The sequence below is a fragment of the Eulemur rufifrons genome, chromosome 28 (assembly GCF_041146395.1).
Source record: "Eulemur rufifrons isolate Redbay chromosome 28, OSU_ERuf_1, whole genome shotgun sequence".
NCBI lineage: Eukaryota > Metazoa > Chordata > Mammalia > Primates > Lemuridae > Eulemur > Eulemur rufifrons.
Genome location: NC_091010.1, coordinates 59,739,891 through 59,763,433, shown reverse-complemented (window position 1 = coordinate 59,763,433; position 23,543 = coordinate 59,739,891). Strand labels below are relative to the sequence as shown.

General features: G+C 38.4%; 1 protein-coding gene across 3 annotated transcripts in view; it reads left to right on the top strand.

Annotated features, from left to right (window-relative positions):
* Positions 1 to 23,543, top strand: part of SHTN1 (shootin 1) — a 117,870-nt gene that overhangs the window by 8,349 nt on the left and 85,978 nt on the right. For 2 of the 3 annotated variants that reach the window (XM_069460074.1, XM_069460075.1), the window contains exon 1: positions 12,349 to 12,518. The exons of the other annotated variant lie outside the window; for it this stretch is intronic. In XM_069460074.1, the coding sequence (XP_069316175.1) occupies positions 12,461 to 12,518 (58 nt within the window). In that variant the 5' untranslated portion in view covers positions 12,349 to 12,460. Of the gene's footprint in view, positions 1 to 12,348; positions 12,519 to 23,543 lie in introns of those variants that run through there. 3 annotated transcript variants of the gene reach the window in all.

Sequence of the window (23,543 nt, the reverse complement as noted above, 5' to 3'; positions counted from 1 at the left end):
AAACTCTTCAGATCATAGTAAACACCACAATAGTGAGGAAAAATAAACTGAGCAGTTTCAAGCAGCATCAGAAAGCCCTTGCCCGAAGGCATATGAATGCTATTAATGATTCTGTTTTTTACTCACAAGGTTAGTATTCTCTTTAAAAAACAATATTCTAAATAGATTTTTAAATAAACTTAATTTTTAAGTTTCTAAGAACAGTTTTAAACTCATGAGCATTCCCATGTATTTTACACAGTTTCCCTTATTATTAACATATTACATTAATTAGTATGGTTCATTTGTTACAATTACTGGACCAGTATTGACACATTATTATGAACTAAATTCTATACTTTATTCATATTTCCTTAGTTTCTTACCTAAATCCTTTTCTTGTTCCTGAATCTAATCCAGGATACCACATTACATTTAGCTGTCTTGTCTCCTTAGGCACTTCTTGGTTGTGACAGATTCTCAGACTTTTCTTTTTTTGATGAACTTAACAATTTTGAGGAGTACTGGTCAGGTATTTTGTAGAATGTTTCTTAATTTGGATTTGTCTGATGCCTTCCTCATGATGATAGATTTTTGGGAGGAAGACTACAAAGGCAAAGGCCATCTCAGATAACAGACCAGAAAATATATGTGTACATACACGTATCTATACATATTTCAATATGTAACCATCTGTATCTATATTATAAAGTTAAATGAGTTTATTCTGACGTGTCTCTCTCTAGTCCATTATCACATGGACCATCCTAGCCTCCTCCCCTTGCTTATTTGGAAACTCCCACTCTAAGAGTTAGAAACCTGGCTTCTACCAACTGCCATTCATTTATTTAATTGTTTGATTCCAGTATACATGTATATCAGTATCTGAATTGTTAATATATAACCCTGTGGCAAACAACTTTATCAACTCTTGTATAGTGATTAAGTACAGTATCTTTAGCTTTTAATTTTACAGACTGTAAATTTTATGGTGATTTCCAAAGTTACATAAGTCATGTTCTGTGGTGCACAGGTATATGCAAACCTACCCTTAAAGACCAAGGAAGCTGAGATGTTGAAGAAAGAGGCTCGTAAATCCAGTTTCTCAAAAATAAATATTTAATAGAGACCTAAGAACAGAAGTGATGTCTCAGGTGGCTGCAAGATGGTGAATCCCTGCACCTGCCCTCCAGAAACTATCCTTTATATAGCAAGCTTCTAGCATAAAGACGTGTCTGGCTGGTCACATCCCATACTTTTTTGCCCAAACTCGTGACCACTGGGGAGATTAGATAAGCATTTTTATATAACTGATAGGGGTTATCTATGCTGTAGGCATTGTTTAAAGACCTTGCTGCAAAAACTATGCAGTAGTCAAACACAGGCGGTTTTGTTCAAGATGGTGTCACTCTTGACATGCAACAGCTGTTTTCCTACAGGTCAGCACCTCCCCCCTCCCCCCACTCCTTTCCATAAGGTTGTTTTAAACATTTGTGATGCAGGAAGATTGTTTTGTGAGATTTTACATTCCATCCTGGGATTCCCCCAACATGCACAATGATTTTTTTTTTAATTTTGAAAACATTGAAGTTTATTCTTTGGAAGTAAAGTTCACTGAGTTTTGACAGATACATAGCGTCATGTATCTACAGTTCCAGAAATCATACAGAATAGTTTCACCACTTTAAAAGATCCATTGTCCTTCAGCTATTTAACCCCTGCCTTGCTGAATTGCTGACAATCACTGATCTTTTTACTGTCTCTGCAGTTTTGTCTTTTCCAGAATGTCATATAATTGAAATAATACAGAATGTAGCTTTTTCAGACTGTCTTCTTTTACTGAGTGATATGTATTTAAAATATATTTATGTCTTTTTATGGCTTTATAGTTCATTTATTTTTCTTGCTGAATAATACCCCATTGTATGGATATACCACAGTTTGTTTACTTATTGTCCAAGAAGGACATCTTGGTTGCTTCTGTAAAAAAGCTGCTATAAACATTCATGTGTAGGTTTTTGTGTGAATGTAAGTTTTCAAATCAGTTGTGCAAATACCTAGGAGCATGATTGTAGGATTGTATGGTAAATCTGTGTTTAGCTTTGGAGGACAGTGCTTAACTGTCTGTATCACAAGTGCTGTATCACTCTGTATTCTCACCAGCAATGCATGAAGGTTCCTGTTGTTCTGCATCCTTGCCAGCAATTGGTATTGTCAATTTTTTTATTTTAGCCATTCTAATAGGTATTTGGTTGTATCTCATTTTTTTGAGAATCAAATCTTGATTATCCTAATTTTTTTATTTTGATAGGTTTAGGGGTACAAGTGGTTTTTTGTTACATAGATGAATTGTATAGTGGTGATGTCTGGGTTTTTAGTGTATCCATCTCCTGAATAGTGTACATTGCACCCGATAGGTAGTTTTTCTTCCCTCACCCCCTCCCCTCTTCCCCCTTCTGAGCCCCTAATTTCCACTGCTCTGTATGCACCTGTGTACCTGTAGCTTAACTCCTACTTATAAGTGAGAGCACATGATATTTGGTTTTCCATTCCTGTGTTACATCATTTAGGATTAGTGTACTCCAGTTCTATCCACATTGCTGCAAAAGACATTATTTCATTCTTTTTTTATGGCTGAGTAGTATTCCATGGTGTATATATACCACATTTTCTTTATCTACTCCTCAGATGATGGGCACTTAGGTTGATTCCATATCTTTGCGATTATGAATTGTACTGTGATAAATATACAATTCCAGGTATCTTTTTGATATAATAACTTCTTTTTCTTTGTGTAGATATCCAGTAATGGGATTGCAGGATTGAATGATAGATCTACTTTTAGTTCTTTTTTTTTTTTTATGTTTTTTAATTTTTTTTTTAAAGGCTGGTCAAGTATACTTTTAGTTCTTTGAGAAATATCCATACTGTTTCCCATAGAAGTTGTACTAATTTACATTCCTACCAACAGTATATAAGCATTCCCTTTTCACTGCATCTGTGCAAACAGCTATTGTTTTTTAACTTTTCAATAATGGCCATTCTGACTGGGGTAAGGTGGTATCTTGTTGTGGTTTTAATTTGCATTTCTCTGATGATTAGTGATGTTGAACATTTTTTCATGTTTGGCCATTTCTATATCTTCTTTTGAAAAATGTCTGTGTTGTTTGCCCAATCTTTAATGGGATTGTTTTTTCTTGCTGATTTGAGTTTTTTTGTAGATTCTGGATATTAGTCCAGATATATAGTTTGCAAATATTTTTTCCCATTCTGTAGGTTGTCTATTTATTCTGTTGATTGTTTTTGTTTTCTGTGCAGAAGCTTTTTAGTTTGATTAAGTCCCATTGATTTATTTTTGGTTTTGTTGCATTTGCTTTTGAGGCCTTAGTCATGAATTCTTTGCCTGGACCAATGTCCAGAAGAGTTTTTTCTAGGTTTTCTTCTAGAATTTTTATGGTCCAAGGTCTTACATTTAAGTCTTTAATTCAAATTCAGTTAATTTTTGTATATGGTGAGAGCTAGGAATCTGGTTTCATTCTTCTGCATGTGGTTATCCAATTTTCCCAGCACCATTTATTGAATAGAGTGCCCTTTCCCCAGTGTATGTTTTTGTCTGCTTTGTTGAACATCAGTTGGTTTTAGGTATTTGGCTTTATTTCTGGATTCTCTATTCTGTTCCATTGATCTATGTGTTTACTTTTATACCAGGGCCATGCTGTTTTTGTTACTATTGCCTTGTAGTATAATTTGAAATTAGGTAATATGATGCCTCCAGATTTTTTTTTTTTTTTGGCTTGGGATTGCTCTGGTTATTTGGGCTCTTTTTTGATTCCATATGAATTTTAGGATTGTTTTTTCTAGTTCTGCAAAAAATGAGGTTGATATTTTAATAGGTATGAATTGCACTGAATCTGTAGACAGCTTTGTGCAGTATGGTCATTTTCACAACATTGATTCTTCCAATCCATGGGCAAGGGATTTTTTTCCATTTGTTTGTGTCATCTATTATTTCTTTCATCAGTGTTTTGTAGTTCTCCTTGTAGAGATCTTTCACCTCTGTGGTTAAGTATATTCCTAGGTATTTTGGGTTTTTTTTGCAGCTATTGTAAATGGGATTGAATTCTTGATTTGATTCTTGGTTTGGATGTTATTGGTGTGTAACATTGCTATGGTATCTAATTTTTGTTTACTTACAACTTTATTACCATTTGATGAAAAGACTTTCCTTTCCCTGTTGAATTTCATTGGTACCATCATTGTAAGTTAGTTGACCATTAAGTATAGGTCAATTTCTGGATCCTTTGTTTTCATCCATTGGTGTGTGTGTCCTTAAACAATTCTTTAATTATAATATCCCTTTATAGCAAGTCTAGAAATCAGATAGTGTAAGTCATCCAACTTTATTCTTCTTAAAGATTGTCTTGAGTATTCTAGGTCCTTTGTATTTCCATATAAATTTTAAAATCAGGTTTTCAATATCTAGGAACAGTCTTCTGAGATTTTGATTGAAATTATATTCAATCTGTTGATCAGTTTAGGGAGAACAGATAACAATATTAAGTGTTCCACAACATGAATGTTGTATATCTCTTCATTTATTTAGGCTTTCTTTAATCCCTCTCAGTGGTGTTTTATAGTTTTCATGTGAAAGTTTTGCTTTTTTTTTTTTTTTTTAAATCAGCTTTTTTTTCAGAGTAGTTTTAGGTTCATAGCAAAATTGAGTGGAAGGGAAATCCAGGGATTTCTCTTACACCTTCTGCCCCTACACATGCAAAACCTCCCTGATTATCAGCATCCCCCACCATAGTGATATATTTGTTAATGTTAATGAACCTACATTAATAGATACATCATTATCATGCAGAGTCTATAGTTTACATGAGGGTTCACTATTGGTGTACAGTCTATGCATCTGGACAAATGTATGATGACATGTATCCACCATTACAGTATCATACAGAGTAGTTTTTACTGCCCTAAAAATTCTCTGTGCTCTGCCTATGCATCCTTCCTCTCCCCTTTTACCTCTGGCAACCACTAATCTTTTTACTTTTCCTGTCTCCATAGTTTTCTCTTTTCCAGAAATTTCATATAGTTAGAATCATATATAGCCCTTTCAGACTGGCTTCTTTCACTTAGTAATATGAATTTAAGTTTCTTCCATGTCTTTTCATGGCTTCTTAGCTCATTTCTTTCTAGTACTAAATAATAGTCCATTGTCTGGATACACCACAGTCTATTTAATCTATTCGCTTATTGAAGGGCATCTTGGTTGCTTCCAAATTTTGACAATTATGAATAAAGCTTCTATAAATATCTGTGTGCAGGTTTTTATGAGGACATGTTTTTAGCTTCTTTGAGTAAATACCAAAGGGTGAGATTGCTGGGTTGTATAGTAAGAGTATGTTCAGTTTTGTGAGAAACTGCCAACCTGTTTTCCAAAATGGCTGTGTCATTTTGCATTCCCACCAGCAATGAAGAGAGTTCCTGTTCTGCATCCTTGCCAGCATTTGGTGTTGTCAGTGTTCTGGATTTTGCCCATTCTAACAGGTATATAGTGGTATATCATTTTAATTTGCATTTCTCTGATGACATAGGATGTGGAGTGTCTTTCTATATGCCTATTTGCCATCTGTATATCTTCTGTGGTTGTCTGTTTTCTTGTTGTTGAGTTTTAAGAGTTCTTTGCTTATTTTGGCTAACAGTCCTTTATCAGATAGGTCTTTTGCAAATATTTTCTCCCAGATCGTGACTGTCTTTTCATTCTCTTGACAGAGTCTTTCACAGAGCAGAAATTTTTACTTTTAATGAAGTTCCAGTTATCAATTCTTTATTTCATGGAGCATGCTTTTAGTGTTGGTTTTGTCATCACCAAACCCAGGCTCATCTATATTTTCTCCTATATTATTTTCTGGGAGTTTTATAGTTTTGTGTTTTAAATTAAGGTCTATGGTCCACTTTGAGTTAATTTTTATGAAGGATGTAAGATTTTTTGTCAAGATCCATTATTTTTTGCATGTGAATGTCCATTTGTTCCAGCACCACTTGTTGGAAAGACTATCGTTTCTCCATTGTATTGCCTTTTTTCCTTTGTCAAAGACCAGTTGACTCTTGTTTATTTGGGTCAATTTCTGGGCTCTCCATTCTGTTTCATTGACTTATTTGTCTATTCTTTCACCAATGCTACACCAATGCTTGGGGACATTCTACATAGTTCTCAATTTTAGAGGGAAAAGAATTCAATCTTGCACCATTAAGTATCATATTAGCTACAGATTTTTTTTTCAGATGACCTTTATTATGTTAAAGAAGTTCCCTTCTGTTCCTAGTTTGCAAATTAAAAAACAATCATGAATAGATGTTCAATGCCTTTTCTGCATCTATTGAGATGATCATATTGTTTTTGATATTTGTTAATATGGTATATTGATTTGTTTTTGAATGTTAACCTTGTCTTGCATTCCTTTTTGCATTTGGTTTTTATATGTCATTTGATTTGGTTTTGATATATCATCTTTTTAATTTTCTCTGGGTTCAATGCTAATATTTTCTAGAGGATATTTTGGTGGTAAAATATACATAATATTTATTTTAACCATTTCTAAGTATACAATTTATCATTTTAATAATTTCTAAGTAAACAATTCAGTGGTATTAAATACCTTCTGTGTCTGGCTTATTTCACTTAGCATAATGTTTTCAAGGTCCATTCATATTGTAATATATGCCAAAACTTTATTTCTTTTTATGGATGAATAATATTTCATTGTATGTTTACACCACATTTTATTTATCCATTCATCTATTGATGAACACTAGTGTTGTTTTCACCTTTTGGCTATTGTGAATAATGCTGCGAGGAACATGGGCATACAAATGTATGTTTGAGTCCCACTTTCAATTCTTTTGGATATATACCTACGAGTGGAATTGCTAGGTCATCTGGTATTAAATGTTTAACTTTCTGAGGAGCTGCCAAACTGTTTTCCGCAGTTGCTGCACCATTTTACATCCCTACCAGCAAGGCACAAGGGTTCTAACTTCTCTATATCCTTGTCAACACTTATTATTATTATTTTAAATACTAGCCATCCTAGTAGGTGTGAAGTGGTATCTCATTGTGGTTTTGATTTGCATTTCCCTAATGACTAACAATGTTGAGCATCTTTTCTTGTGCTTATTGACCATTTGTATGTCTTTGGAGAAATGGCTATTCAAGTCCTTTGTCCATTTTAAATATTGAGTTTTTCTTTTTTGAGTTGTAGTTCTTCATGTATTCTGGATATTAACCCTTTGTCAGATATATGATTTGAAATATTTCCCCCTCTCTGTAGATTTTTCTTTTTCTTCACTTGATGGTATTCTTTGAGGCACAAAAGTTCTTAATTTTTATGAAATAAAATTTATCTAATTTCCTTTCTTTTCTTGCCTATGCTTTTGATGTCATACATACCCATGAAATTGTTGCCAAATCCAATGTCATGAAAAATTTCCTCAATTTTTATTGTAAGCATTTTATAGTTTTAGCTCCTAAGTTTAGGTCTTTGGTCCATTTTTGAATTAATTTTGTATATTAACTCAATTATGAAGTGCCCAACTTCATTCTTTTGTATGTGGATATTGAGTTTTCCTAGCATCAATGTGGAAAAGGTTGTGCTTTCCCCATTGAATGATCTGGGCACCCTTGTTGAAAATCAATTGATGATATATGTGAGGATTTATTTTGGGGCTTTCTATTTTATTCCATTGCTAGATATATCTATCCTTATGCCAGCACCATACTGTTTTAATTACTGTAGTTTTGTAGTGACTTTCAAAGTCAGGAAGTGTGATCTTCCAACTTTATCTTTTTCTTCAAGATTGTTTAGGCTATTGGGCCCCCTTGCAATTCCATATGAATTTGAGTCCATTGCTGCAAAAAAAGGCCGTTAGAATTTTGATAAGAATTGCACTGGCTCTATAGATGTGGGTATTTCTGACAATGTTAAGTATTCCCATCCATGAATACAAGATGTCTTTCCATTTATTTAGGTCTTCTTTAATTTCTTTCAGCAATGTTTTGTAGTTTTCAACATGCAAGTCTTTCATGTCTTAGATTTATTTCTAAGTATTTAATTTTTTAAAATACTATGGTAAATGGAATTACTTTCTTAATTTCATTTCTGTATTGTTCATTGCATTGCTGGTGTGCAGAAACACAACTGATTTTTGTGTATTAATATTGTACCAAGGCCGGGCGCGGTGGCTCACGCCTGTAATCCTAGCACTCTGGGAGGCCGAGGTGGGCGGATCGTTTGAGCTCAGGAGTTCGAGACCAGCCTGAGCAAGAGCGAGACCCCATCTCTACTAAAAAATAGAAAGAAATTATATGGACAGCTAAAAATATATATAGAAAAAATTAGCCGGGCATGGTGGCACATGCCTGTAGTCCCAGCTACCCGGGAGGCTGAGGCAGGAGGATCGCTTGAGCTCAGGAGTCTGAGGTTGCTGTGAGCCAAGCTGACGCCACGGCACTCACTCTAGCCTGGGCAACAAAGTGAGACTCTGTCTCAAAAAAAAAAAAAAAAAAAAAAAAAAAAATATTGTACCTGAAAGTTTCTGAATTCAATGATTAGCTCTAGTAGCTTTTTTTGTGGATTTTTTGGGGTTTTCTCTATATAGCATCATGTCACATATTACTAGAGATAGTTTTATTTCTTCCTTTCCAACTTGGTTGCCTTTTCTTTCTTTTTCTTGTCTAATTGTTGGCTAGAACTTCCAGCATACTGTTGAATAGTAGTGATGAAAGCAGGTATCCTTGTCTTGTTCCTAATTTCAGGGTACGATATCAAATTGTTATCATCCCAACAAGAAAACTACACACCTATCAGCAACCATTCCCCATTTTCTCCCAATCTCCTCCCCCACCCCCTATTCTAGACAATTGCTAATTAACTTTCTCTCTATATGGATTTGCCTGTTGAGGTCATTTTATATAAATAGAATCATATAATATCTGGGCTTTGCTGACTGGCTTTTTTCATTTACTGTAATGTTTTCAAAGTTCATCCATGTTGTACCATATATCAGTATTTTATTTCATTTTATTTTCAAATATTCCAACATTGCCATTTTCATATCATAATTAACATTACAATAAATAGCTCTGTACATAATCCTCTTAGGATTCCCTGATACAGAATTAGTGGGCCAAAGAGAATGAACCTTTTTTTTCACTGTATTCAGTCTTATTTATTTATATACCTCAAAACATTACATAAATGTGATTTTACTTTAATTATCTGAAAAACTGAATAAACACTAAAGTAGAGGAATAGAGAAAATCCTTTTTGATCGCTGCACTCACCCACTCCATTCCCCCACCCCTTGGGCCTATTCCTCTACTTTCTACCTCTAGACAGCCATTATCCTGAATTTGGTACATTTCCTTCCAATTCATTTTTTAAAAGTCTCTCCTCTCTCTCTACATATATATCTGTATATGTATATGTAAACACACATTTTTAAAGGTTTTAAATTACAAGGTATTTGGGGGTTAATAATAATGCCAATGTGATACCTGCAACATAAATCCCTATATGTATTATTAAACAGAACAAAAACTAATTCTATCACTTCTATCCTTTCCATCAATATTCATATCATATAAATAAACCATAGTGTAATGGGAGATCTGAATCCCAATAAGTGACTCTAATGGCCATCCTAATAATTCATACCATGCCCTCAAGGGAATACCACATTTTATTTCAGGAGGCCTTTTTAATTTTAAGGAGGGTAAATGGGATTAATTTCAAGGGGCTGCAGATTCAGTGTGGGACCAAAAAACTTAGTTTGAATGTAAATTTGACAATTAAGTCATTCTTAAAGTCCAAAAATATTATCTAATATTGTATAATTGTAGTAGACAATTAAATCAGCCATTGAAAAAACTGAAACTTTGTGAACTAATCCAAATAGTTAATACACACTCTGCTTATAGTCGATACGGTATGAGAAAATACTTCTGCTTATTTACATTTCAAGGGACTTTCTCAACATTGCGCAGCAGTCGGGATGACTCATCAGGTTTGACAGGTTTCCTGGCTGCTGTACAAAAGTGAAATGGCCATGATTTGACACCCGGATCTCCTGGATATTTTTTTCCTGGAAGGAAATTATTTCTCCTCCCACAAAATACCTGGTGGCAGCACATATGCACATATTCATATTTTCATGTAGTTGAGTCTGATTGTCTCCTGTTTCCCGGGCCTTCTTTCAACTCTGAGGACTAAGATGTAATTCTAGGGCAAAGGCCATTTGGCTATCTCCTGGGGGTCTTCATGGCAGCTATCTGCAACTGTCTTTAACTATTTTATGAAGAACTGGTGAAAAGACTGAATGATAAAATCCCATACCAAAATTATTTTTAAAGTTTCAAACTTTTAATTCTCTCTATTTAAAAAGTACTATGTTTTTAGATCATTCTACCCCTAGGTCACCCATACTAAAATATCTTATTGCCATTTTAGAGAAAGAGAAAGCAGTGCTACCATTTTTTCCCCAAAGTTTGTTTTCAGTTAGTATTTAGTAACCAGTATCAGAAAGATGCTAGTTATAGGATCTACCAATATCCTGCCCCACCTTCCCAACTGTCATGGAGCGACTGACCTAACAAATGGAGTTGGGCATTTGCATAAAGTATCACGTGAAGAATGAGCAGAAGCACTGTGTTGATGGTGTACGCATACTAAAAGCTTAGGGGAAGAGAGAAAAGCCAAGATGTGCAGTAAATCCAATTAATTTTGAATTTATTTTGGATGCTTAATGCTCAGTGTAAAAGAACTTGCCTGCTTCAGCTTATAATTACCAATCACAACTCCTTTTTCACAGACCTGGCGTGATGTTTTTTTTAACGCAGGGTCTCCCTCTGTCACCCAGGCTGGAGTGCGGTGGCATGATCATAGCTTACTGCAGCCTCCAACTCCTGGGCTCAAGCTATCCTCCCTCCTCAGCCTCTTGAGTAGTTAGGACTATGGGTGCATGCCGCCACAACCAGCTAATTTAAAAAAATTTTTTGTGGAGGTGGGTCTCACTGTGTTGCCCAGGTTGTTCTCAAACTCCTGGGCTCAAGTGATCCTCCTGCCTCAGCCTCCCATAGTGGTGGTATTACAGACATGAGCCACCACGCTTGGCCCTGTAGTAGTCTTAAACAACAACAAAACACCTACTGTATGATAAATTCTAGATTTGATGTTTTGTTAATCTTCCTCTCCCTGTTCAATCCTTACAACTCTTTCTGCAGAGCAGGTATTATTATTATTCCCATTCTTTAGATGAAGTTCAAAGACACAGGGGACTTGACCAAAGCTTAGCCAGCAACTAATAGTGGAAGAGAGGTACCTTTGGAACCAAGCAGGCCTGCCACCTCCCTCCTGGTCAGGGTCCAGTCCAGACCTGGGTTTAAACAGAGCAGAGGGCAGTGAAGTGGGACAAATGCTGTGCTTCACTCCACCAGGCTCTGCTGCCAGGTAGCTGCGTGATCCTGGACATTGGGACTGCACTGGCAGTCTCCCTAGTGGGAAGGTCATCCCACCACCAACCAGACAACCAGACGATCCGCAAGGGCTCTCCAGGCCCGGCGAACCACTTGCAGCAGGGCCCACGTTCTGACCACCTCTCAACCCTGGTTGGCTGGGCGAAAGCCTGTGCAGGCCCTCGGGCACTGTTACCCAATCTCCACGCCTTCCTTTACTCACTGCGTGGTAACTTAACTAGCTAGGCGGCCCACAAAATGCACTTACCGGGCAGACAGGCTTGTTTGGGTGCTTGTCTGCTTTTCAAGGTGCAAAACGTACGACCCTGGGCCTGCCCCTGCGGGCTAGATTTTCCAAACCCGCTCCCAGAGTCCAATGCATGAGAACTGGCGAAAAAGCCTGGTCGCTAATTGCCCAGTACGTCCCTATGTTCCCGGGTCGTAGGGAGCAACCCTGGGGCAGCGTCCAAAGTGGGGTTCCCATAGACACTGCGAACCAAGGCCGCTTTTCTCTGAGGGCACATCCTTGTGTCCGGGGGGTGGAGGCGGAGAAAAGGGTGCTGGAGCAGCCGGAGAGACCGCACGCAGGGCCGCACGCCCCCCCGCCCGCGCGTCCTGCGGCGCCGGCCTGGAGGCAGCCTGGCCGCAGGCTAGGACACGGGGTCCGGCCCCACCCCCGGCCCTCCATCCCCTCCCCACACCCGCTGCCCCAGGGCTGTGGGTCGGTCCGCAGTCCCCGCCCCTCCCGCCGCCCGCCTGCAGGTGAAGCGGCCGCAGCCGCGGAGTAGGTGCGTGGGGATGATCTCACTCGCGCGCTCCGCGCCAGGAGGAGGAGGAGCGGGAGAGAATCCAACTTCCGGGTAGTGAAGCCGCACGCCACCGGCATCTTGCTTTTTCTTCCTCCTCCCCCCCGTGTACCCCTCTCCTCTCCCTCCTTTCCTTTTATTCCCGGCCCCACCCGCCAAAATGAACAGCTCGGACGAGGAGAAGCAGCTGCAGCTCATCACCAGTCTGAAGGAGCAAGGTAGGCGGGCACGCGGGCGCCAGGTGTGGGCAGCCGCGGCCCGTGGGCGGGGACGGCTCCGGGGCGCCGGAGCTGGGGCGGGTGGCAGCTGGGCGGGAGGCACTGTGGCCGCCGTGATCGCCCTAGTAGCTCCGTCACCCGTGGGGAAGTGTCCTTCGCGCCCCGCGCGCCTTGGAGAGCCCAGGGCCGAGGATAAAGTGCGGGAGAGTCGTGCCCGGCAGTGTGACACGGCTGCCTGCCGGTTTCGTTAGCTGGCGAACGGGGGTTGCGGGTTAAGGGACTAGGATTCGGCGTGGACGAGGTCGCACAGCACCACCTTCCATGCTGGAGAAGCGGGTGGGGCAGGATATCTTGGCGGCTTTGGGCGGCTCAGCTAGCCTTGGCCCCACCCTTGCGCGTTTGTTGGTGGTTGGTGGCCTGCAGCGCTGCTTCACACCCTTCTCTGCTTTTCTTTTGGGTTAGGTCTAGTTCCTTTTTCCTTATCCAGCTGGGATTTTCAGGCCGTGATGTCTTTTTTATCACTTCTCATTTTTAGCAGTTTATTAGTCAGTGAGTCAACACCGTGCCAGCGTGGGGCTTCCTGAATTAACAGGGTTGGTGCTGGGCACAGCAAAGCCAGGCCATGCGCCCACATTTCTGTACTGCTTGGTAACTGGGAATAATCCCTTAGTAAAGAGCTGTTTCACTCATTCTTTTTTTTATCATTTACCCACACTTCTGAACAAAACCAGATCAGCGACCAAATGTTAACCTAACACGTTTTAAAAATTATTAGCCTGACCAAAGGGTGGTCTTAGAATATGGATCGGGAAAGAGAGGAACCATACGGATTTAGGAAGTAAAACTATGGAGGAACATGTACTTTTTTGAGTGACTTGCTGACGTGGCCATATAATGGAAGGGGCCCTGCTCTGGGGCTGAACTTGGTGTTTAGTCCCAGTTCTTTCACTTCTGGCACCACTCCCCATCCCTGTGAACTTGGAGGAGTCTCTTCCCTTCTCCGATCTTGTGGTTAATCCAGCCGCATCTGACTAAAGGCAAGGGCTAAACCAGATGACTCTATGAGGTCTTGTCCCGTACTATTATCTGTTGTTCCTTGAAACCACAAACATACCATTTATAAGAGTACCTAGATCCCTCGGGAGACACACTCCCACAAACAGATCTCAACAGTGCCCTTTACTGGGTAACCTTGTAACCTGGTTAACCTCACTGAAATGGAGCTAACACATTCCTCTGTGATATCTAGCATCTAAAAAGTGCTGGGTAAATGATAGTCTCTTTTGCCTTCCCAGTACCTTCCCCTTGCATCCTAGATTAGCCTGAGGTCATAAAGTCACAGGCCTCAGTGAATCTTCTGGGCAGACAGAATGCCTTTATCTTTATCGGAATCCCTTTGAGTTTCTCAAATGTTTTAGTGTGGGACTGGATTCTGTTGGTATGTTATTTTTAATAACACCTTCCCCACCCCACCCCTTAATATAAAGACTCTTGATTCATATTCTAGATATGTGGAGTTTTCATTATTGGTAATATCTGTCAGTGGATATCAGATCTTTTGATGGTCAGTTTTCAAATAATGATTAAAAAATTTCACCTTTCATTCTGTATATGATTTGAATGGTAGATTGAAGGGTAGATTAACAATGTAGATAATCTACAAATTGTTTATATTTAATTTTGGAACACATTCTCTGTCTCTATGTTGGGTTTGAGGCCTGAGAAAAAAGGGAGGATTTTTAAGTTTCTGGCTCTTTCTCTTATTGCATTGTATTAGCAAACAAACAGATTCATGACACTGGTATTTTTAGAGGTTATATTTCCTTGACTAAGGGACATATCAAAGGTTAAAAAAACAGTTAGATTTTGAAATTTGTGTTTCTTGAAAGGTATACCTTTTTTTAGGATAGTAAGTCTGGTTACACAGGTGTTGCGATTTTTTCAGCCCACAGTGTGATTTTTACACATCTCAAAACCAGGGCATTTGCTTGTCATTGGATCATAGACTGTAAAAACAATCCACTTATTTCAAGAGTATTTAGTTGCTATTTGACCTACGAACTAATTGGGAAGGGATTTGAGGACAGACAACTAGGTCTTTGGGCACTTAATAATGCATATTGCTCTCAATTTCGTAAGCTGATAGTGTTTGTGGGTTTTTTTTTTTTTTTTGAAAATAGTACCTTTTACTATCTGTTAACATTGTTAATGATAATTTCACCAACCCTATTTGATGTGAACAAGAAGAACTATTGTTGATTTAATACTCTAGTTTCCTTTTTTAGTGCTGAGTAAACATATTTATTCATTCCTTTAACAAACACCTACCAAGTACCTACCATATATGAGGTCCATGTGCTGGGCGCTGGGGGTGTAGATAGTGAACCAGATAGTTCTTGTTCTTACCAAGTTTATTGTCTAGTGGAGAAGACAGTAATTAATCAAGTAATCATACAGGTAAATGTACAGTTACATATTTTTTCTAGGATAGATTCTTTGAAATTGAATTGTTCGACAGAGGGCATTTACACACAAAGTTTTGCTGGACATTGCAACAGTGCCCCCCAAAATGGCTGTACCAGTTCACATTCCCACCAGCACTGGTCAACATTGGCTAATAACAATCTTTATTAATTTGATAGCCTGACAAGTTTCTGAGTTTTTGCCAATCTAATGGGCAAAATGGTACTTTTAAAAATTTGTATTGCTCTGGTTATTTGTGAGGTTTGAAATCTTTTTATGTGTTTATTGGCCCTTTAGGTTTCATCACATGATTCCTTCCTTAGTGAGTTTTTTAAATTGGTATATGATATTTGTACATATTTATGGGGTATGTGTAATATTTTGTTATGTGCATAGAATGTGTAACAGTTAAGTCAGTGTATTTGGGGTATCCATCATCTGGAGTATTTATCATTTCTGTGTGTTGGAAACATTTCAAGGTCCTCTCTTCTAGCTATTTTGAAATATATAAAACATTGTTGTTAACTATAGTCAGTTAGAACTCATTCCGTCCATTTCACTGCATGTTTCTCCCCTTTAGCCAGCCTCTCTTCATCCTCCCCACCACTTAGTGAGTTTTAAGTCTAAAATTTGAACCTATTCCCCAGAAGGGAGTTCAGAAAGAAGGTTTCTCTCTACTCTAAACCCCAGAGCTGACAGCAGCCTTCCCTAATGTGAAGCCTTCATTGGCGTGGTGAATAAAGTTGCTTTTGACAAAAGTTGTGAAATGTAATGACGGAGTCTGTCATAATATGAACAATCTCTAATTTATACTTACCATTCCCTAAGCTCCATGTCTTATAAATCACACCCACTTCTGAATTACTTCAAAACATTGTATATTCCCTTCTAGTGAATGGTATAATTAGCTATATTATGTCATTCTAGAAAGTTATATTATGTCCCTTTAAAAAAAAATTAGCCAGTGTGTGATTGCTTATGTTCAAGCAGATGTTGAGGTAATGAGGTAATTCTCTTTTTGTCTTTTTTGGGGCTTTATTTTATTGGACTGATTGACATCTTTAATGCGTGGAGAAATGGCAACTTTCAGATACTATTTCCGATGCATATTTCCTAGCTACTAAAGTGGACCTTTCCCTTACAAAACATCATACAATTTGCCCTCCCTCCAGAATTCTGTTGGGAAAATGATAGACTTAGTTCAGCATTTGTTTAAGGTGCACGATTTTCTGTGTAATTCATTCAACCCACATGAATATTCATAGCTAGGCAGTGTGCTAGGCATCAGAGTCAGATAAATAAGACCTTGCCCCTGCTGGTGAGGAGTTCCTAGTCTAGAGGTGGTGGCCGGCATGTAAATTCCAGGAAGAGTGTCTAATTGGCCCAGTTTGGGTCATGGATTCAAATCTCTTGGCCGGGGAGGGCAAGACACCTTTATTGGCAGCCCCCACAAAGACCAATAAGTTGGAGTAGTTGTTCAAAACAGAATGGGGTACCACTACCAGAAGGGAGGATGCAGATGGGGCGGACACAAACAACACATGCTCACTAAACTGGTCAACGTAGTAATGTCATGCCATTTCAAACTTGTTGATAAGTTTTGAAGAGAGCGATTGCTACTTAATAATAAGGATATAAGACGGAAACAAACACAATGATCCAAATGTTAAGGGCTATTCTTGGGCCAACACTATTTAAAATGAATTTCCTATGGTAAGAAAATTGGTTTTAAAGCATTTTAAACCTCCTTTTGTCTTTAGAGTTAGTACTGTTTTCCCTAAGATTGAGATGGTGCTTAAAGTTCAAATGGAAACGTAGTCAGGCTTATTTTTAGAGCAAGTTATTAAATTAATTAAAAGATGCTCAGACTGAGCGTGGTGGCTCATGCCTGTAATCCTAGCACTCTGGTAGACAGAGGGGGAGAATCTCCAGCTCAGGTCTTTGAGACCATCCTGAGCTCTGAGCAAGAGCGAGACCCCATGGTCTCCTAAAAACAGAAAAAATTAGCCGGGTGTGGTGGCACATGCCTGTAGTCCCAGCTACTTGGGAGGCTGAGGCCAGGAGTTTGAGGTTGCTGTGAGCTATGCTGATACCAAAGCACTCTAGCCTGGGCAACACAGTGAGACTCTGTCTCAAAAAAAGATGCCTCGGCCGGGCGCGGTGGCTCACGCCTGTAATCCTAGCACTCTGGGAGGCCGAGGTGGGCGGATCGTTTGAGCTCAGGAGTTCGAGACCAGCCTGAGCAAGAGCGAGACCCCATCTCTACTAAAAATAGAAAGAAATTATATGGACAGCTAAAAATATATATATAGAAAAAATTAGCCGGGCATGGTGGTGCATGCCTGTAGTCCCAACTACTCGGGAGGCTGAGACAGGAGGATCCCTTGAGCTCAGGAGTTTGAAGTTGCTGTGAGCTAGGCAGATGCCACGGCACTCACTCTAGCCTGGGCAACAAAGTGAGACTCTGTCTCAAAAAAAAAAAAAAAAAAAGGAAAAAAAGATGCCTCCAACGTTCCCTCGGCTTCTAGGCCAGAAAGTAGCCAGAGCATTGTTTTTAAAAAAGGGACTAAAACTGTTGCCTATTGTAATGACCTTATCAGTCAGGAATAGCTGAAGTATGTCAATCTTGGATGCGTATGAAGTCAGTAGAAAGCAGTTTGGAATTATTAATAAATGGTTGCCTTGGTTTCAAGTACAAGCTTGTTTTTACACTAGTATTTTTCGAAGTGTGGTCCAGGGACCAAGTCCATCTGAATCACCAGGTACTTATTAACAAGCAGTTTCTTCCCAAAGTTGGTGAACCGTTGCTGAAGAGAAACCAGTTGCGCAGCACTCCATGAGATGGACACTTAGCATGGGCTAAGGAACTACATCTTTTAGTCAGAATTTCACTGTTCACTTAATATTTCCATTAGTTAGGTGAGTTTTACTTTTGTTTTTGTTTTTAATTAAATTGTAAAATAAACACATGCTTGTAGAAAAAAAAAATAAATGTGTAAAGTAAAAAGTGATTTCTCTGTGAAGTTTATATCAAGTTGTTCAGCTTTAGCTTGCAAAGCTTCAGGATTCCAAATTAGAAGGGTGGAAGAAATACTGGAAATGTTTGGAAACTTGCAGCCAGCTATTGGAGGAAACTAAAAGAATTCAGGATCCAGTCCAGATTGCAGGTAAATAATAGGTCTCAAAAAAAATGAATAGGGCTAGAATCTAATGGGTGAACTATAGTTTTTTTCTGAAACAATTTTTCTCTCTTCAGTCACCCTCATTTCTACCAAAGATAATCACAGGAAGACCAATTTATTTGTAAAATAAGTTTTAATTTTGTTATACTTGGCCTGATTATTTATGTAAATACAGCAAGAATGGTGATTGATCATTTGGGTTCTTTTAAAATCTGCTTTGCTGACTTTTTCATAAGGAATCTCAGATTAGACTTTTAAAAAACCACCTCTACAGGCTAAGGAGCCAAGCCAAGTACTCTTCATCATATTATGCCTATTAATGACTTGTAGACTTGTGAATCCCTCTCTTCTCTAGGTTCCCAAAATACTCTGAGGTCCCTGGGCCTGTCCGGAAGTGACACTCTCTATAAGGCAATCATGTAAACTGTGTATTCAAGGTACCAGGCCAGCTCTTCCAAGGGGCTTTTATTGGCTGCTTAAAGTCAACCTCAGTTCCTTAAAACTGTCTGGTCATATCAGAAAATATGATATCCCAGTCAAAGCCTTGGCAGTATTACCAGTGTCTTAAATTGTGTCTTGTCATAATAAGAACAGATCCTTATTGAATTTATGCAATAACTATATTGTCATAGCCATTAAGAATACTTATGAAGCCAGATGTGGTGGCCCATGCCTGTAATCTCAGCACTTTGGGAGGCCAAGGTGGGAGTATCACTTGAGGCTAGGAGTTCAAGCCAGCCTTGGGAACATAGTGAGACTCTATTGTCTCTACAAAAATTAAAAAAAAATTAGCTATGCTGTAGTCCCAGCTTCTTGGGAGGCTGAGGCAGGAGAATCACTTGAGCCCAGGAATTGGAGGTTGCAGTGAGCTATGATCGTGCCACTACACCACTCCAGCCTGGGTGACAGAATGAGACTCTGTCTCTTAAAAAAACAAAACAAAACAAAAAAAAAAAAAAGAGAAAAAGACAAAAACCCTCACAAATAGTTTTCATATTTTGGAGGGATCAGATAGGGAGAAAAAGTAAATGTTTCAATTCTTTTTACAAAAGCGTATGCCAAATTGTAAGCTATAGATAGCTTAATAGAAAAAAAGTTTCCTTGAATCTGGAAAACAAAGTGTAAAAGAACAGTGTTTCAGACAAAGAAATCATAAAAATCATAGTCCTTCATCAGTTTAGTCTCATGTAATTGACTGTTCTGCTTGATATTGATTTAGCAATTTTTATTTTTTTTTTTTATTTTTTTTTGAGACAGAGTCTCACTCTGTTGCCCAGGCTATAGTGCTGTGGTATCAGCCTAGCTCACAGCAACCTCAAACCCCTGGGCTCAAGCAATCCTTCTGCCTCAGCCTCCTGAGTAGCTGGGACTACAGGCATGTGCCACAATGCCCGGCTAATTTTTTCTATATATTTTTAGTTGTCCAGATAATTTCTTTCTTTTTTTTTTTTTTGGTAGAGACGGGGTCTCACTCTTGCTCAGGCTGGTCTCGAACTCCTGAACTCAAATGATCCGCCTGCTTCAGCCTCCCAGAGTGCTAGGATTACAGGCGTGAGCCACTGCGCCCAGCCTGAGTTAGCAATTTTAGTAGTTCAGTTTTTCCATTAAAGTTCTTCAGTTCTTACCAAGTCCAATGATATGATCTCGAGTTCTTTTTCATTCTTACTTTATACCTCATTTAGGTACAACCATTTAGGATTATAATTGCTTGTAAAAGGCTTTTAGAAAGCATCAGAATAAAGCAGTTAACTATGGACAACAAGACTTAGAGTGACCATGGTTAAAGATCTGACAGAGTTTATTATGACAATGACAAAATTAATAAGGAAATTTGGTTATTTCTGTGGCAGACAACAATTTAACATAATCAATATTATGACAGATAACATTAGATTTCTAGGAATCTCATACAGTTTTTGGAACACTTAGATTAGTAACATATCCATACAAATGTCACTTGAAGGTTTAGCATCACTTCTTATTTGGCAATGCTTCCCGTATAATTTAGCATATTGAATAAGCCTGATTGATTTAAAAGGTTTCTTTCAAACTTCCAGGAGCTCTGTGGAAATCCCAAAGTTAGTTCAAGGCTAAAAAGTCTTAATTTAGAATTTGATTCTGAGAAGTTTGTCAAAAATAAAGGTTCAAAACATCAAAATAGGATAATAGATCACCGTGAAATAATAATCGTTCATTTAACCAGAGTGATAAAGCCTTCAGAAGAAAATACAGGAAGTTACGTAGTTGTAGTAAAACTGTAACTCTTTAACTTGGTGTCTAATGTAATTAAAGACCTAATAAAGACAGCATGAAGCACAGGGAATTATCTTGATAAAAAACAAAATCTCTCTTCTTTCTTTTCTTTTTCTTTTTTGGCCAGTCACTCAAAAGTGACCAAAAACCTTTTATTTTCCCTTATCAATATTACATGAAAATCTTGTTTTTTAAAAGACCCAAATTTTAGTTTTGTATCAGTATACTTTTGATATCAAGGCTTAATTAAAAACTCTTATAATTCATTCAACTGTGGTCAGAAGCCCTTTGTTAAAAGACAAATCTTAGACAAATTAAATTTAACAGTTTAATTGAGCAAAGAAAAATTCACAGATCAGGTAGCCACCAAACCAGAACAGGTTCAGAGATACTCCAGTGCTGCCTAAGGGTTGAAGATTTATGGACAGAAAAAGGAAAGTGACTACAGAAAATGGAAGTGAGGTACAGAAACAGCTGGATTGGTTAAAGCTCAGCTTTTACCTTATGTGAACATGGTTTGAACAGTCGGCCACCTTTGATTGGCTGAAAGCTGGTGATAGGCAGAAGAATAGGTTACAGTTCACTATGTACAGAGAAACCTTTAGGCCAGACTTAAAATACGTAAGGAGGCAGCTTTAGGCTAAACTTAATTTAACACCTTTATAGCTTTTACCCAGGTCTCAAAGAGAAGGCAAAAGATGCAGCCCTCCCAAAATCCAGACAACTCCCAAAAGAAAGCCAAAAGAAAAGCTTTGCCTAGAGCAAAATGGGGCATTATTCACAATTTTATCTGGTCATTTTCTTGGGCTCCCAGCCTTTTGGTTGGCTGCCTGCACATAAAGTCCTAGTAACCCATGTGCCCTTGAAAGATGGAAAGTCAAAAAGAGACAACAGTCAGTAAGACAAACAGGAAAACAAAAGCTGCCCATGGGGGCAGGGAGGATCACTAACAATAAGCCTTTTTATGGCTGAAAACCATAGATGCAAGAATTACATTCCAAAGAGGGTGAAAAAGGTACAGTCCCCCTCAAGATCTAAAGTTTCTCCCAAAGACAGCCTAAGAAGGTATAAACTGAAATAAAATTTAAGCTCCCTGCCAACTAAACGGACCCTCTCATGGCCAAGTAGACCCCAGAAAAACCTTAAAACTGAGTTCCTGGCAATGAAGGGAAGGGAGGTTAGATACGTTTCCTTACAACCTTCCCTTTTCAAGTTTAAACTAATTGCAAACTGGACCCAAGGCCATGTAGGCAAAGGTTAAATCATGCCTGGAGGCTATTTGCTTAAAAGATCACTTTTTGTATATTGTGGCTTGCTCTATGATTAACAGACTTCCTTATCTTAAAACATTCCTTTCTGCCGATTCCAGGCTTTCTGACAAAGCTTTATTTCTTTAACCAATTCCAAATCGAAGAATCTTTGAACCCCTCTAACCTGTAAGTCCTGCTTCAAGATATCCCGCCTTTTGGGCCAAACCAATCTGTACCTTCCATGTATTGATTTATGATTTTACCTACAATTTCTGTCTGCCTAAAATGTGTAAAACCAAACTGAAACCCAACCACCTCAGGACCACTTACTCAAGGTTTCTTGAGTATAGCTTCCCGGGCCATGGTCACTCATATTTCTCTCAGAATAAACCTCTTTATTTTATAGAGTTTGGTTTTATTCCATTCTCAAAGTCAAAGACGCTCATTGTTAACAAGACAATGAAGACAATTAAAAACAGCTTTCTTTCCCTGAGAGCTGGTGCAGAAGGACAGACTGACAAACTGACATTTTGGACTGTAGCCAGCTGGCTATCTGCCTAACACAAATCTGACAAAAACCTTGCTTACTACAAAGCCAAGCTCTCAAGACAAAGATGAAAGGAGAATCTCATGATTTTCCTTTTTGTGAGAAACCACACAAAAAACAGAGACAAGGAAAATAAGGATCATCTCTGGGAGATAAATAACCAATAGGTACCCAAACCAAATCCACAAGAGTCACAAATTCAAAGAACTATTTTTTCTTTCAAATGTTTTTCTCCTGCCGATGATCTGAATTTGGAAAGGAAGGAATGAGGAAAATCTTTTCCCCTTTTCCCTTGACCATGTACTACAGGTGGAGATCTGAGAGAGCTGACATTGGTAAGAATTCTCACCTTTTCCTGCCAGCCCAGAATCCCATCTGTAGGTCCCAGAGCAAGTGCAGTGGCTCAGAATATCCTGCCAACTATGAAAGGAAGGGGAGAAAAAATTATTTTTCCCTCAACTCTGATAGGTTTGTAGTTGGTACCGAGTCCTGTAACAAAAGATGGATTAACAAGAGAAAAACAAGCAAGTTTTTTAAACATATGCAATGCACATAATGCGGAAGAAAAGTAACTCTAAGCAGTGGCTTAGAACTCTGGCTTATATAGCATCTTCAGTAAAGAGCAGTGCATTTCTGAGAAGTGACAGGACAAAGGAAAGTAGCCCCAGACTCCCGAAACATGGGGAGGTAAATTTACGGGGAAACTAATGGGGTAAAGTCTCCCAGGTTCCTTTGGCACCATCTCTGAGCTGATCAGGGCTGTGAAGGAGAATTGATACCCTGTTTTTAGGAGGGAAAGGAGGAAGGGATAGAAAGATGTTTTGTCTTTTTAATTCTCTGTCCTGCTTTTAGGCAACCAGAGGGAAGGTGGAAAGCTCTCTTGCATCCTAATTGTCTTTTGCTCAACAATCCTTCATATTTTGGGGAGAAATATTGTTTTTTTTTCAGGATATATAATAATAGCTAAATGAAATGTGGTATTCCGAATGGGATCCTAGAACAGAAAAAGGAGATTAAGTAAAAACTAAGGAAGTCTGACTAAAATATGGACTTTACTTCATAACAGTGTATAGCATTGGTCCATTAATTGTAACAAATGTATCATATTAATGTAAGATGTTAATAATTGGGGAACATGGGATCTCTGTACTATCTTTGCCATTTTGCTATAAATCTAAAACTTATAAAATTGAAGCTTTTTAAAAATAATGCTTACATTTATATACACATATATCTGTAACAGCAGCTGTAGGAAAAATTCTTAACACAAATTTTTTAATTGACAATAATTGTATATATTTTGGGGGTACAGAAAAAAATCTTAAAAGTG